This window comes from Mastigoproctus giganteus, chromosome 4 (assembly GCF_048544385.1).
Source record: "Mastigoproctus giganteus isolate SK-2022 chromosome 4, ASM4854438v1, whole genome shotgun sequence".
Taxonomy (NCBI): domain Eukaryota; kingdom Metazoa; phylum Arthropoda; class Arachnida; order Uropygi; family Thelyphonidae; genus Mastigoproctus; species Mastigoproctus giganteus.
The window spans coordinates 222,738,336-222,754,821 of NC_143578.1; the positions used below are offsets into that span (position 1 = coordinate 222,738,336).

The 16,486-nt window shown below is 35.8% G+C and overlaps 1 protein-coding gene across 2 annotated transcripts in view; it reads left to right on the forward strand.

Annotated features, from left to right (window-relative positions):
- Positions 1–16,486, forward strand: part of LOC150087431 (serine/threonine-protein kinase Sgk2-like) — a 268,124-nt gene that overhangs the window by 180,705 nt on the left and 70,933 nt on the right. For both annotated transcript variants that reach the window (XM_090372067.1, XM_090372068.1), the window contains exons 12-13: positions 1,440–1,535; positions 8,565–8,672. In XM_090372067.1, coding sequence (XP_090228193.1) covers positions 1,440–1,535; positions 8,565–8,672 — 204 coding nt within the window. The remainder of the gene's footprint in view (positions 1–1,439; positions 1,536–8,564; positions 8,673–16,486) is intronic.

The following is a 16,486-nucleotide window of genomic DNA, read 5'->3' on the forward strand; positions in this document are numbered from 1 at the left end:
GTTCATCATTACTTTTGTTTTAGCCATATTCATCTTTAGTCCAAAATCCTTACTAACTCTGCATAACTGATTAAGATTTTCCTCTAATTCTTTGGGATCGTGGCTTATGACCGCAATGTCATCTGCAAATCGTAAATGGTTTAGGTACTCTCCGTTCACATTGACTCCTTTCTGCGACCAGTCTAATCTTCTGAAAGCTTCCTCAAGGGCAGCAGTAAACAGCTTTGGAGATATTGTGTCTCCCTGTCAAACTCCTTTCTCGATTTTAAATTTGCTACTGTCTTTGTCTAGTCTAATAAAGGATGTAGCACTCTCATATATTTTCTTCAAAATCATAATATATGGAGTATCTATGCCTTGTCTTTCCAGTGCCCGGAACATTGCCTTATGCTGTATCAAATGCCTTTTCATAATCCACAAATGCCAGGCATAATGGTGTTTTATATTCATTTGCTTTCTCCATTAGCTGTGATATTACGTGAAGGTGATCCATAGTTGAGAATCCTGTCCTAAAGCCAGCTTGCTCTTTCGGTTGATTCTCATCAAGTATTCTTTCTAATCTGTTAGTAATGACCCTTGTGAACAACTTGTAGATATGGGATAACAAGCTAATTGGTCTATAATTTCCAATTTCTGATTTATCTCCTTTCTTATGCAGCAAAACTATGATTGCATTATTCCACTGCTTAGGCATCACACCTTTTCTAATGCACTTTGTGAAGAGCCTTGCCAGTTTTTGTGTTATGTCTCTTCCTCCCAATTTTAACAACTCTACAGTAACTTCATCTTCCCCTGGGGCTTTCCGATTCTTCATTTTCTTCAATGCATGTTCTACCTCAGTAATAAATTAGTAAAATTTAATGTAAAATTATATATAAGGGGAATCAAATGTAATTGTATATTGTTGGTAGATATGATGGAAGGGACAGAATCACAAGGTATAGTGAGAAAAGGCGACAAAAGACTAAATTATATTGTAACTAAATTATATAGTAATATTGTTGTTATAAAAATAGTATTATTAAATTAAATTATTATAAAATGTTTATAAAAAATTTTTTCCAATTTTGCCTCTTTCTTTTTTTGCCGTACCTTAGTTTTCTGTCCCTTCCTTCATATCTGCCAGTAGTACATAGGTACATTTTATTCCTGTTATATACAATTTTACTGAATTTATTACCTACATTTAATCATTTAAGTCAAATTATATTAAATGTAAATAATTATTTACATAGCATTAGGACTATCCTCCATACTACTATTAATTCTAATTCATTGCTTATTCTAATTCATAACTTGCGCTTAAAGATTTAATTCCATAACCTATGCTAACATTTACCATTTCTACCCATGCAGTCAATTATATCCTGATAACATACATTTTATTTTACTATTATTATGTTATATGTATATATTAAAGTTGTTCTTTTTATATTTAGTATTTGGCACCAGAAGTTCTAAGGAAGCAAGCTTATGACAAATCAGTTGATTGGTGGTGTCTTGGAGCTGTACTGTATGAAATGCTGTATGGTCTGGTTGGTTTCATACTGAAATTTTATATTTTGTAATATTAAGAACTTATAAAAATTGTATTTCAGCATATAAAATCCATGAAATATGAATTTCATTCGAAAATATTTCTGCAAAAAAAATATTTAAATAGCAAACAGTTGCTATAACTTTTGCTATGACTACAATCAGAGTCAAAATAATTTATATAGTAATGTCAATAATTTATATAGTAATTTATAAAAGATAATTTATATCTTTGTATTTCTTGATGCAGTTCCAATGATAGCACTGATTTAAACCATGATATTTAAAGATTCTTATAGATCATTTTGACACTTTCTAAAAACTGACATCAAAATTAATACATCATTGATGAACCACTTCGGAAAAATGTGATAATATACAAGATGGGATCAAAATGCTCAGCAACTGAAGTAATATTTATGAAATGTGATAAAGCTTACTGATTCAGATGGATTCTCTAATTCCAGTGCTTCTGTACTTTTGACGGGATTCTTTTGGAATTGCCAATAGTTCCTGTGTTGCATTCTCAATGATTTTCTCAGCAATTGCAAATGTTTAACCTTTCAAAGGGATTTTAAGTAGGAAACAAAAAAAAAAAAGAAATAACTGGGAGCTAAATATTGTGGATAGCACAGTGACAGATTGCTTCACAAGAAATTCTTGAATAGAAAGTACGAAGTGTGCGGGGGCACTGTTTTGATCTTAGTGCCAATCCCCTAGCCTACTTTTCCTGTCATTTTTTCCAAACAGTATTGTGCACTCACCTTAGAACTGTTTTGTAGTATTCCTGGCTCAATGTTTGATTATGCACAACAATTAAGAACAATACCCTCTGAGTCAAAAAAAAATGCAATAGACATGTTCACGTTTTATTGAGATGGTCATGCTTTTTTTGGGTCTTGAGATGAACCTTCCATTGAGAGGACTGGACCTTTGTTCCCATGTCAGCCACACACCAATGATTTGTCATCCATGGTAGTAACAATGAGTAAGCAGCAGCACATTAACAAAATCCTGACATGAACTGTCCTTTTTCTCTGAACAGCATGAATTTGGCTGAAATGCATCACATTCCATCACATCAAAATCTTGTGTTAAAATTGAGTGACATCTCCCATAAGAAATGCCAGTTTCACTAACAGCTTTTCAGAATAATTAAACATCAATCAATTCTGATCAGATCAGTGTTTGAATCATTAGTTTTTGAAATTGAAGGGTGGCCAGAGCAAGAATCGTCTTCAATGAACAAGTAGCCCTCTGTTGTGAATCATTGAAAAGTCTTCAGTGACACGTAACATCTTTTCCAAAAGCTGTTTTTAACATATTAGGTTTCTGGTTTCCCTAATTTGAAACAAAATTTGATGCAAATTCATAGCTTGGTGAAATGACTCATTTTAAAATGTGAAAAAGCACGTGTGAAACACGTTCTCAGTTCTTACTAATTCAGACTGACTGCAAATAAACAGATCATTTATGCATTACTCTGTCCGAAATGCTGCAGTATCTCAAGATACAAATCAGTTCCCAAAATTTTTGATCACACCCCATATCTGTTTGAGAAGAGTGGGCCTTTGTTTCAAGATCAGCCATACCCCAACATTATAGATTATCATACATTATAAGTACATTAACACATGTTTATCTAACCTTAAAACTCTTGTCAGTGATTTACATACTTGTTATCAATACTCTGATTAATGACCAACAACAAGCTGCTTAAATTGTTAGGCTCCACTTCCATTTATATTTAAATTTCAGAATGCTACTAGCATATAGCTACTAGAAAGGAAAGCTTATATATCATCCAAAATACAAAAAAAATCTCTAGTTTCTTATAAATATTTAAATTCTCGTGTATTCATCCAGCCCCCTCTTTAAAAAGTCCCAAATGCCAAGTTTGACATTGAGTGATCAAGGCTACTTTTTTTTTGTGACTGATTAATGTTATTCATATGTGCTTTGCTAATCAGTTTGAAATATAATTTAAATAACTAATATATATAAAATTCCTATGTACAGAGGGTGGACCATCTTTATTCCCTCCCCCTTTTTTTTTTTTTTTTTTTTTCTTTTAACCTACTTATTAAACCAGGCTCTATTGATGGGCTTTCCTCCATGTAGTTGAGCTGGTAAGCTGGAAAGAAATGTGCCTTGCACCTGTATTTCCTAATTATTCACTCAAGCAGTGAAATCAGCTAGGCAAACAGACAAACTCTTGCATTTTAAAATCCAGAAAGCCTTTCAGGATCCTCCCAAATCAGTAAAACCTTTCAGGATCCTCCCAAATCAGTAAACAACTTAGGTCAGTGGATGTACTTACAGAAGTATCCAACTCAAGGTATTCTGAATGAGTTGTGATGAATGACAATTCTTTCAGAGATTGCTTGGTAGCAATCTTCTGGGGCATAAACACCCCAGAAGTAATTTAATAGTTGAGAGCAGTATGGAGGCTAGTGGTAGTGATGGGAGCAATTACCTGAAGTGGGATTACCAAATTATCATTTTCTTGTTATTCTAAATAGTCAAACAGTGATTTGGTATATCTCAGTTGGTTTACAGAATGAATAGAACACACTAAGGAATGCTGCTTTTATCATTTATTCATTTGACTGTTTTCGAAACATCCAAATAGTTTGTAGTGTGATTATTTTCATTCAGCTGTGCTAATTACTTGGCGTGTGTCGTAGTATACCTTTATTTACCTAATATCTAGACCAATACAGACCACTTTGCTTATTGGAGGCTTGAAGTGGTGAAACCCATGTTTAGTCTCCAGAGCAACAAAGTTTCCGGCATCCCTCTCCCCCCCCCCATACTTCTCCTTCAACCCATGCACAGTACTAAGTACTATAGGTTTTGATACCTTTCGTGTTTGGGGTTTTCATAAAAAAAAAATAATAAAAATAAGCTTTTTTCCCCCTGAATAATTTATTCATCTATGAATCTCACTGATTGGCCACTGCTGCTGCTGCTGTGCTGAATGATGACTTGAATCACTTTTCTGTGATGAATTGACTGAGTCAAAGCAGCTAAATAATTTATTGCCTATCATTATTATAGAAAATCCAAATTAGTGAGTATTTTACTGTAAATAGAGAAACTTGAATATATATTGATGAAATAGAGTGCCAAAAAAAAAAGTATTAATCATGGAAAAAATTTCACTATGACCCTACCACAACTAATATTAATCAATACAAACATACTCATCCAAGAGTAAGGAAGGTCAGGCATACCAGTGGGGGAGAGTTCTGTCTGTTTCCTCTTTACTTCTTCAATCAATCAATCAATGCCTTTTGAAAAGTATGAAAGTTATCAGGAAAACGATGATAAAAACTAAAGTATCACTCCTAATCGTGAAGCGGAAAGTCAAAACATTTACAAAGCCAATACAGATCACTGATGTACTTACCAAAACTTAAAGCAAAGCTTCAGGCTTAACGGAGCTTTAAAATATTACCGTACATGAGTTGGCAAAGCCTTAAAGTTGTGAACATAGATAAAGGTTACCACAAGTTGCCTTATTCCTGCACTTCAGATACAAAGTACTCATCCTTTAAAAAAAGAATTACATTGTGATTTATTTGTAATGGATGTCCATTGCCCATAATTATTTCAGATGTATGTTTCTTCATTAACAGGTAACTAGTCACTGTCAGTTTGTATGTATATATGCCCTTAACTACTTATGTAACTGAGGCTTTTTCCAACAATGTTTGAAAAGTATGAAAGTTATCAGGAAAACGATGATAAAAACTAAAGTATCACTCCTAATCGTGAAGCGGAAAGTCAAAACATTTACAAAGCCAATACAGATCACTGATGTACTTACCAAAACTTAAAGAACTTCTGTTCATGTTTCTCATGAACAGAAATTTATTTCTAATGTTTCTTAGCTTGTGTTTGTTGAAAATTTTTCTGTAGTTTACTTCAGCTTTGAATATTAACATTCTTTTGATATCTCATATAATTGCTGAAATATCTCTGAAAGGTCTATATCATGTTTATTTATTAGCTTAAATGTGAGGTAGGGAAACCACATGACAATTGTTTGCTTTTGGAAGTCAAATTTAGACTAATTAAGACTAAGAAAATACAGATTTTACTTAAGCCTATTGGATTGTATGCTGTAATTAATTCATTTGTTTATAAGGAGCAAGATCTCCATAATGAATTTCATTTTATACATTATTATGCAAGATCAATAAATATTGTATTGTATTTTATTATTATTATGCTACCTTCCCGAGAACAGTCTTTTGTAACAAAGAAAGTCTGTTTATATTTAAACAAACTTTCTTATACTGTGTTTATTTTGTGTGCTGAATTCACTAGGGGCATTGATTTTTCTCCAGTGTCAATATTTTGGTGGCAGTTGAAAATTTTATGTTTTTGTGACATAAGTATTACATAAGTGTGTGCCAGTACTGTAACATTTGTATTTATGAGTTTTTTTGCAATTTGCTGTGGCTACTAAAAAAGATGCAAGTTATCTCTAGGCTCATTCTTCTGTGGTTTTGCAGTGCATACAAAGCCAATTTTGGAATGCTGTGGGTGATCAAGACAAGTTGTGGACACCTGATTTCTGCTGTGGTAATTGAATAAAATAATTGAGATTACCCTTCAGAAGTCTGTTCAAGTGCCACATTTTCCTAATCAGTAAGAATTGAATGACTTAGTGAGTGACTTGGATCTAACTAGATCCAAGTCACTCACTAAGTTATTCAATTCTTGGATTTAATTAGATCCAAGTCACTCCAAGTGCAGAATTCCTGACATCTCATTTCACCCATAACTAGTTTCAGGAAAATTTGAAATTCCTCTGCAATGCAAAAATTTTAAAAATCATCAAAAAATAATTCAGAATTGTTTTTTTTTTTTTTTTTTTCTATGCCACCTATATTTTCACTCTTTTCTAAACACAACTGTGAAAAATCCATGTTCTGTATTAAAAAACATTTTGGATTAATTTTTGAAAATTAAAACTCCCTTTAGACTTGTCACCAAGAAAATTCAAATTTAAAATACAACGCTTCAATGAATACCTTAATTAGGACTGACCATTCAATAATAGGAGTGCTCGCTGCATGAAATGTGAACCTTGTGTGCCAACAGTTTAATTCCAGATGATGCATCATTGTCACAAAGCCAGAGAGCATACTTTCAATAATTATATGTGACATATGTTGATTGACATATACCTTTTCTCCATTCAACATACATTGAATGGAGAAGAGCAACTTTATCCGGTTTCTTGGTTCAGGATGATCACACTTGACTACAAAAGACAAAGATGTTGAAATGTACTTATGACTTTTTTTTTTTTTTTTTTTTTTATTAACCCAAGGAGGGCTTTGTACTTTTATGATTTTTTTTTTAGCTTGTTTACTTGTAGCAAAGATTAATAATCCATTCTTTAGAGAAGATAAAGCATTGTTCCTAAATCTGATTTAGTATTATTGTATATTACTTTTATTTCTCAATTTTGAATGCATCATTAGTTTTTTTAAAACAAACCATTTATGCATGCAAAAACAAAGGTGATATGCTAAATCAATAAACCCAAACCCTCCATGTACATAAGGATTCTGTTCTCCTGACATCTCAAGTTCCATTCGCTTTAAATTTGTGCAAATGGAACTTGGACAATGGAAAATAGGGGATTAGGTTCTGAGATCTATTTCAAACTTCTGTACAAATTCAAATATTGATATTAATTATATAAGGTAATACAAACGAAAGTTTAGAATAAATGAATTTAATTACTTAAAAACTAAATAAAAAAATTGCATTATATTTAGATACTAAGCAGAGTCCATTGCCGATGTGTATGCTGTGCCAGAAGTACCTGGTTCAGAAACGCTGTTCGGTCAACTGAAAAACTCTGGTAGCATTGGCTGTCGGGCTTCCTTCTTCAGTTCAGCCAACATCTCTTCTGATCAAATTTCCACATGCATAGCAAGCATCAAGATTCTGCAAAAAATCTGTGCCATCTTGGAACATCTTTAGCTCCTTTTGTAGTTTGGAAATGGTTGTTCCAATCAGTCTGAGGCAGATTGAAGTTACCCATAATAAGACATTTGTGCTCGCTTACCCATTTCATCAGGCGCCTCCGTAGCCAGGTGGGAAGGAGCAGCAGTGCATAGCACACGCTTCTTGATTAGACCTGGGTTCGAGCCCGTCACCACCAAATACGGAGGATGCAGAAAGGTCAGGGAATGACCACCGCATATTCCGGAGCAATATGGCCTTAGTTGCTAATGCTCCTAAAAACCAAATAACAAATAACAAACCCATTTCATGTATGTAGAAGCTCTTGTCATGCTCTTCACAATCTTCTGGTCTGTAAATATCTCATAACTCACAGATTCTGTGCAGTAAGACGTAACTGCTGACTCAGCAAAAGCTATTTTCCACTCGGGCTACTTTTCATAAGAAGCATGACCCCCACCATCCCTTCTATCATCCTTAACTTTCCTAAATACATTATTTATATATACCTTAGTGGAACTCATTCCCAATTTTCAGATACCACACATTTCAGCATTAGTTGTCCTAACCAGGAGTTCGAATTCAATCCTTTTATTGACAACACTCCTGACATTACTGTAGACACAGTTAAGACTTCTATAGTTTGCTACCTTGACACATCCCTTGAAATTATTTAGGCATGTAACCTAGCTATATCTTCCTGCTTGTTTGAAATCTTGCTACCCTAAGAACATCTTTCCAACATCAGCTGTTGTGTCCAACAAACAGGAGTTCTTGGAGTGAGTGCAAGCATTACTTTTACCCATATCATCAGATTATTGCGGATCTATATTACTCTTCTCTCCACTAGCAATTTCCCTGAACCCATAAGGTATCCTCAACAATACTGGCAAAAATCCTTACATCACTTTTCTTCATATGAATACCATCTCAGCAGAATTGCAGACACACACACACGTTCTGACCTAACTTGCAGAATTTTTTTCAGCATATTATAATTTAGCATATTCTATATGTATCTTTTTTTTTTTTCCTAGCCTCCATTTTACAGTAGAGATACACTAAAAATGTACAACAGTATCCTACATGAACCTCTTAAACTCAGGACAAACATATCATTGTCTGGCAGAGACGTACTTGACGGGGTAAGTTTTTTTTGTTTTTTTGTTTAAATTAGAAAATACTGTATTTGGTTAAAATTTAAATATATTTCTCTGTAGTTAGTGGGGCAGGTTTCCCCAGCGAATAATGGCATAGTTTTCTCCAAGTAATGATATCACTCTTGGAATAACATGAGATTTTGGGTTGGCAGCAGTTAAAATCCTTTTATTTTTAATGTTGGTTTTATCTTTCAGAGAAACAAACTTGTTTAATGAAAGGCTAGAAGACTTTCATAAAAAGTCTGCCATGCATTCATTCTCCCTGAAAGTATGCCTGTAAGAGAGGCATACTTTCTGGGAGTGTTATTGCATGAAAATGACAGATATGTTCTGGCACCCAGTAATAACCAGTCATCTTGCTCCACTGTTTAGACAATGTAAATTTCCTGTTTTGTTTTCTAACAGATGGCCAATCCTGCACACCAAAAAAAAAAAAAAAAAAAAGTTAATGTACACAGTGCATTACATTTCAGGTGTATTTGATTTTTTTTTTTTTTCTGTGATTAATAGTGAATAATAAATACAGTTATCTCCTTATCAATTAATTACTAGGCTTATGACTAAAAAAGGGGCTTAGGACTGAATATAGGATATTTACTAGATGAACATGTTAGTGCAAAGCAGTGAAAGGCATTGTTTTTGTTACATCTTGTATTGCCTTTGCAAAAAGTTGCCATGATATTGCACTAACTGGAATAAACAATTCTTCACCAGTAGAGAAGACTAATATTGCTTATTCTTGGTGGGATACCACTACTCAGGTGACACCATTTCAAAGCTTGTTGGCCTCTCATTAGTGGGCAGGTCGATACCCTAGTGATACAATGAGGGACAGCCTAGTTAAAAAGTATAACTTCACAATGTGAGATATGCCAGATGGTGTGCAGCAGTAAAGACTAAAAAGGGTTGAGAGCTGAAGGCCTCAGACTACATGAATTTGCACCTACTTCAGCAATTTACTACCAACTAAAATGATACTTTGCACTAACTTGTTCACTTAAGCTTATAACTTAAGAAAACACTTAATAAAACTATAGTTTTACATTCTCTAAACGGTGGCATTCAGTTTAATTTCAACTGTATAATATTTATTGGTCTCTTCCCTTGTTTCAAGTCTCTTTTCTTCTCTGTATATATGTATCTCTTCACAAGCAACACAGTGCTCATGAGTCTTACATAACAATAAATACAAAGCATACACAAACTGCCAAAAGCTAACTATACTCCTCAATTAAAACATTAAATCTGTGAATTTCCTTTTTCTATACAATTTGTATGTAAATAGTCACAGCGACAACCTTCAGGGCAGAATGCACTGGTGGTCCCACAGGAACTAGTTATTGTCAGTGACTCTATTGTCCATGCTGACAGGAAATATATTATGCAAAAAGGATAGGTGAAATAGGACCAGAGTATGTCTGCCACGGGCAAAAGTTGATGACGTTGTAGAACAAATATCATATTTTAAGGGTACAAAGGGTGATATTGTTGTACGTGTTGACGCTAATGTCATCAATAGTAAGAGATCTGTGGACTTAACAAGTTCAGGTAAAATGTTGAAAAAAAGTCGAGTTAATGTTAAATTTGAAAGTGTCTGCAATTCTGCTGAGACACAATAATAGGGATTATATGATGAGAGCCTTGTCAATCGATTTGACCCTGGAGAGATTGTGCAAGGCTCACAAGGTAAAATTTTTCTCAGCAAGGTGTGTGCTTGTTAACAGGACAGACTGCTTCTACAGGGATGGGATACACTTAAATAGAAAGGGTGCAAGAATATTTGCTAATGCTATGGAGGCAGTGTTAGGTAGATTGGAAAACTACTAGTTTGGGGGGATTCAGACTAATAGATGAACAGTAGCCACAACCAGAGGTGAAAGTGGTGCTGGGGATTTCCAGGATTGATGGGAGTCATCATGGAACAAGTAAATACATGGGCTGTATTAGGATAACTAAGAGTAAGAACAGGTGCATGTTACATTTTTTTTTTTTAATGAAAACCCCAAACACGAAAGGTATCAAAACCTGTAGTACTTGGTACCGTGCATGGGTTGAAGAAGAAGTGTGTGTGGGGGGGGGGGGGGTTTGCCGGCACTTACACTTAAGAACTTTCATGTTATACCAATGTTAGGAGTGTAGTAAATAAATTATTTACTAATAATTAATTTACTAAACTAAAATTACTAAAATTAATTCTTTCTGTACACATTGTATTTGCCATATTCCAATTCTGCATTCCTTATATCTGTGTGACACCACATCAAAGGCAGATATTGTTAGGATATCAGAGATGCGGTGTCACACAGATATAAGAAATGCAAAATTGGAATTTGGTAAATACAATGTGTACAGAAAGAATAGGAAGGAAGGCAGGGTTATGCTGTTAGTTAAGAAACATAAAATCTAACGTAGAACATCAAGCTGACATAGGTTGACAGTGCAGTGTTGAGTCAGTTTGGTGTGACATAAGCACTGGGAAAGCAAAATTGAGAGTAGAAGTGTGTTAAAGGCCTAACACACTTCTGCTGAATCAGATTGTCTTATAATGGGGGATTTTACTTCCCATATGTTGACTGGAACTTGTGGATTGGTCACTTGCGCACTAGCAGGGCTTTTGTGGATTTATTGGATGATTGTTTTCTACAGTAGCATGTTCAAGTGACAACTAGAGGGAGTAATACTCTTGATCTGGTTATCAGCAGTGATTCTTCATGCATTAAGAATCTTCAAATAAAGGAACCACTGGGGGGGGGGGGGGTAGTGATCACATTGTGCTAATATGGGATTTACTTAAAGATGTAACTACAATCAGAGGTAAAGAGAAGGGTTTTTGCTTTCGTTGCTTGCTCAGGTGTTTTGTCACCCATCAAGGTATCGGTAAGAGTATCCAATCCATGTGTTTTATAAGTTTTGAAGCTCCGGCGAATGCTAAGTTTTAATTTATATTTACCGTTTTATTGACCTAATTGTTATATTAAATTATTTTCTATAAGTAGCTTATAGACCTAGTCAAGCTCCCTTGGGTTATTTTGAATTTAGATAGTGCAGTTTTGAAAGTCAATTAATACTTAATGTCTGTAGATTTATCGTTCGTAACTTGCCGCCATTGTTATACGATACAATGTATATCCCAAACTAGATAGCATAAGGTTTAAGGTAAAACCAGATAGCAAAACACGTAGCACAGTACTAGAAATCTGTTAGCTTAGTATAGTATAGTATTATCAATTAATCAGTAAAATTTATTAATCTTGTTAAACTTCATTGTCAATTAATTCAGCTTTTTTAACTAAATAACTATAACTTGATAGGAGATACGGAATATAACGAAACTCTGAGATAATACTCGATACTGAAAAAAAAAAAAAAATATATATATATATAGTGTTATAACTGCATTGGGATATAAGTTTAGGGCTATAATTTTGTAATTGAAATTTTATTTGAAATTGAATCGAAATCATAACTCAGAGCAGCAAAGCAAAAGGCTCAAGCTAATGGAAGTGCTGTGACTCAGAGGAGACCTGGGAAGGGGGCAATTGGCCTCTGAAACACAGCCTTTTAAAATGCACTGCTTGCCTGATGTTTGTGAAGCAGTTGGGTACGGGACATGATATTGCCATGTCCCGTACACACAAAGACATGGGGGATGTTTTTGTGTGTGCGCGCGCGAAGTAAGGAAATCAAGCGACAATTCAGCATTGTTATGGGCCTATATCAGAGCTTGAAGGGCAGGTGTGGATGCCATTGAAGGATTTGAATTGTGAGGAGCCCATCAAGCAGGCGCCTCCATAGCCAGGTGGGAAGGAGCAGCAGCGCGTACTACACGCTTCTTGATTATACCGGGGTTCGAGCCCGTCACCACCAAATATGGAGGATGCGGAAAGGTCAAGGAATGACCACCGCATATCCCGGAGCAATATGGCCTTAGTTGCTAATGCTCCTAAAAACCAAATAACAAACAACAAAACAGAGCCCATCAAGCTCTCAGCTGCCCACATCAATACTAGAGCTTGCACTTGAACATCATGCAACACAGCAGAAACCCCCAAGGCAGAACGTGCTGGTCCCACAGGAACTAGTAGTTGTTGGGGAAACATTAACATTAGTAGAGGCATATGATGCAAGAAAGCAAGCTTATGCAGCATCAGCCAAAAAAAAAAAAAAAAAAAAAAAACCCCTCCCATTTCATCCCTCCGTTCATTCCAAATGCCTGTCCAACTCAGCCTTACATTTATTTAGGCTATCAACTTCCACAACAAAAGATGGAAATCTGTTCCACCAATCAACTACCCACTGGTTAAAGGCAAATTTCTGCACATCTATTCTACAACTGTCTTTCCTCGATTTGAATCTGTGCCCCCTCAGGTTATTAATCTGAGCAACAGGAAGAATCCCATCGGCATTCAGCTTGCTCAAGCCATTCAAGGCCTTATACACCTCAATCAGATCACCTCGCATGTGCTTACTCTCCAGGCACTGCAATTTGCAGAAGTTAAGCCTTTCTTGGTAAGAACACCCCTTTGTTCCCCTCACCAATCTTGTTGCCCTTCTTTGTACTCGTTCTAGCAACTCTACATCTTTCCGAAAATGAGGCCTCCAGACCTGTACACAGTACTCTCGGTGTGGCCTGACCATTGCCTTGTATAACAGGATAATCACATCCCTGTCCCTATTAGCATAATTCCTATATATCTTTGATAAGACTCCATGACCTACCCTGGCAGCCGTCTGCACTGCTCAGCAAACTTCATATTTGACTGCACAATTATCCCCAAGTCTTTTTCACTTTCCATTTCCTTGAGTGTAGTACCACACAGTTGGTACATTTCTCTTCGGTTATTGCTATCCATATGCAGTACTTTGCATTTGTCAATGTTACACTTCAGTTGCCACTTCTCAGCCCATTTGCCCAACTTATCTAAACCAGTTGGAGTAGCATACTGTCTTTACTGTCATTAGCAACCCTTCCAACCATTGTATCATCTGCAAACTTGGACATTAAACCTGATATACCTTCATCAATATCATTGATAAATACAGCAATACCCCGCATAGCACTGATAATTGGTACTGAAACTTTTCTGTGTTATGTGAAACCGTGCTGTTTGTTTTGTTTTAGTTGTTGGCGCATCAGCTTCCGTGGCCATAATGCACCTCCCAAGGTTTTTGCAGTACTGTGATCCAAGCCCGAGGCGGGATTCAAACCCGCGACCTTTGGGTTGCCGGGCAGGCACTTTACTCACCCGGCTAGCCCGGTTGGCTGAAACCATGCTGATTGAGGTATAATTATAATGAGTTTTAATTGAATGCGTACCAGAGAAACAGTCTATAAAAAAATTATAATAAATCTATAAACAATTTGTGCTTGATAGCCAATTAAAAGGATTAAAAGAGTTCTTTACTTATGTAAACTCTAGAAGGAAGGGGATGAATCAGATTGGTACACTGGATAACAATCGTTCAACTATTGATAATACTGCTCAGGTAGCTAACAAACTAAATGAGTATTTTGCATCTACTTTCACACGTAAGAAGTTATGCAGGGAGAGAAATACCAGAAGCAAATTAAACTCTGGCAGTGAGCTAGATGATTTTATAATAACAGAGCAAAGTGCAGGCAAAATTGTTGAAGATAAACATAAGAAAGGCACCTGGGGTGGATGGGATTTATCCAGTTATATTAAAGGAGGCAGCAAAGGAAGTAAGCAAACCCTTAGCCATAATTATGAGAACTTCCTTGGACTCGGGGGAAGTCCCCATGAACTGGAGATGTGCAAATTGACCCCAATTCACAAGGGATCAAAGGGTGACACAAGTAATTACAGACCTGTTAGTTTAACTTCTGTTCCATGGAAATTAATGGAGGCACTGGTTAAAGAAGCACTGCAGGATTGGATCATCTAGACAAGACTTCAATTATAGCTCGGACAAGCAGGATTTTTTTAATGGGACATCTTCATTGACCAGTTCGATTGGATACTATGATTTGGTCACAAAGGAACTGGATGCAGGGAATAACTTCGATATCATATATTTAGATCTTATAAAGGCTTTTGATACTGTTGCACATGGAAGACTGCTGCACAAATTGGAGTAGTCCGGCACTGGAGGCAAATTGCTGCTATGGGTAAAGGGGTGGTTGAGGGTGAGAAGACAGAGTGGTAATCAATGGACACTGCTCTTCGTGGACTAATGTTATTAGTGGAGTCCCTCAGGGTTGAGTGTTGGGTCCGCTGAAGAAGAAGGCAGGAGCCTTCGAAAGCTTTGGTTTTATCGATTTTAATTTAGTATATTTTAATGTATTTTATTGTTCTTAACCCAGTATATTTTAATGTATATTTTATATGTATATTTCATATATTTTAGTTGTAATGTTAAATATAATTTATTGTAAATACAGACAAATATAACTTATTATAAATACATAGTTATCAAGATTCCAGTTTTCGTTTTCTTTGTGTTTTATTTCTACATAAGGTTGGTGAAAAACATTTAAAACTACAATATGAACATACCCAACCTCAGAGGCCTGTTTGAAGAAGGGTCCATTGTTGTTTTCTGTATTTATAAATGATGTTGATGATGGTATATCATGTTTAATGTCCAAGTTTGCAGACGACACAAAGATTGGCAGGGTTGTTAATGACACTAATGACAGTACACTGCTGCAACAGGATCTAGAAAAGTTGAGCAGATGGGCTGAGAGGTGGCAAATGAAGTTTAACATTGACAAATGTAAAGTACTACATATGGGAAGCAATAATCCCAGTGTAACGTATCACCTCTGTGGTACCACACTGACATTGGAAGTGAATGAAAACATCCTGGGGGATAATTGTGCAGACCGATATGAAATTTTCTGAGCAGTGCAGATGGTCTGCAAGAGTAGCTCATGACATCTTGTCAATGATATACAGGAATTTTTCTAGCAGGGATTAAGGAGGTGATTATCCCCTTGTATAAGGCAATGGTCAGGCCACACCTTGAGTACTGTATACATGTCGACAGCGAGTCGACATCCCTGGACAGTTCAGTGTCGAGTCAGTTTGGTGTGAGATAAGCATTGGGAGATCAAAATGGAGAGTAGGAGTGTGTTATAGGCCTGATCACTCTAATGAGTATAATAAGAAACTGTACTGGGAAATAGAGTAGGTCAGTAAGTCAGAGTCTTATAATGGGGGGATTTTAATTTCCCAGATATTGACTGGAATTTGTGGGTTTGTCACTCACACACTAGCAAGGCTTCTGGTGATTTATTGGATGATTGTTTTCTACATCAGCATGTTCAGGAGGCAACTAGAGGGAGTAATACTCTTGATCTGATTATCAGTAGTGATTCTTCATGCATTAAGAATCTGCAGAAAAAGGAACCACTATGTGGCAGTGATTACAGTGTGCTGAAGTGGGATTTACTTGAAGAGGTAACTACCATCAGGGGTAAAGGGAAGGGTTTATGCTTTCGTAAACGTGACTATGGTGGTCTGAGACAGTATTTAAATTCTATACGTGGGACCAACTGATGATGATGTTACCAACAGCAAATTCAAAATGAGAAGCATTCAAAGAATTTATCTTGGAAGCTACTAGGCTTTTCATAACAACTAAAAAATATCATTCAAAGTTTAGGCCTAAATAGATGCCAGATGAACTAATGAGACATGTTTGTTTGTTTGTTTGTTTGTTTGTTTGTTTGTTTGTTTGTTTGTTTGGTTTTTAGGAGCATTAGCAACTAGTGCCATATTGCTCCGGGATATGCGGTGGTCATTCCCTGACCTTTCCGCATTCTCCTATATTTG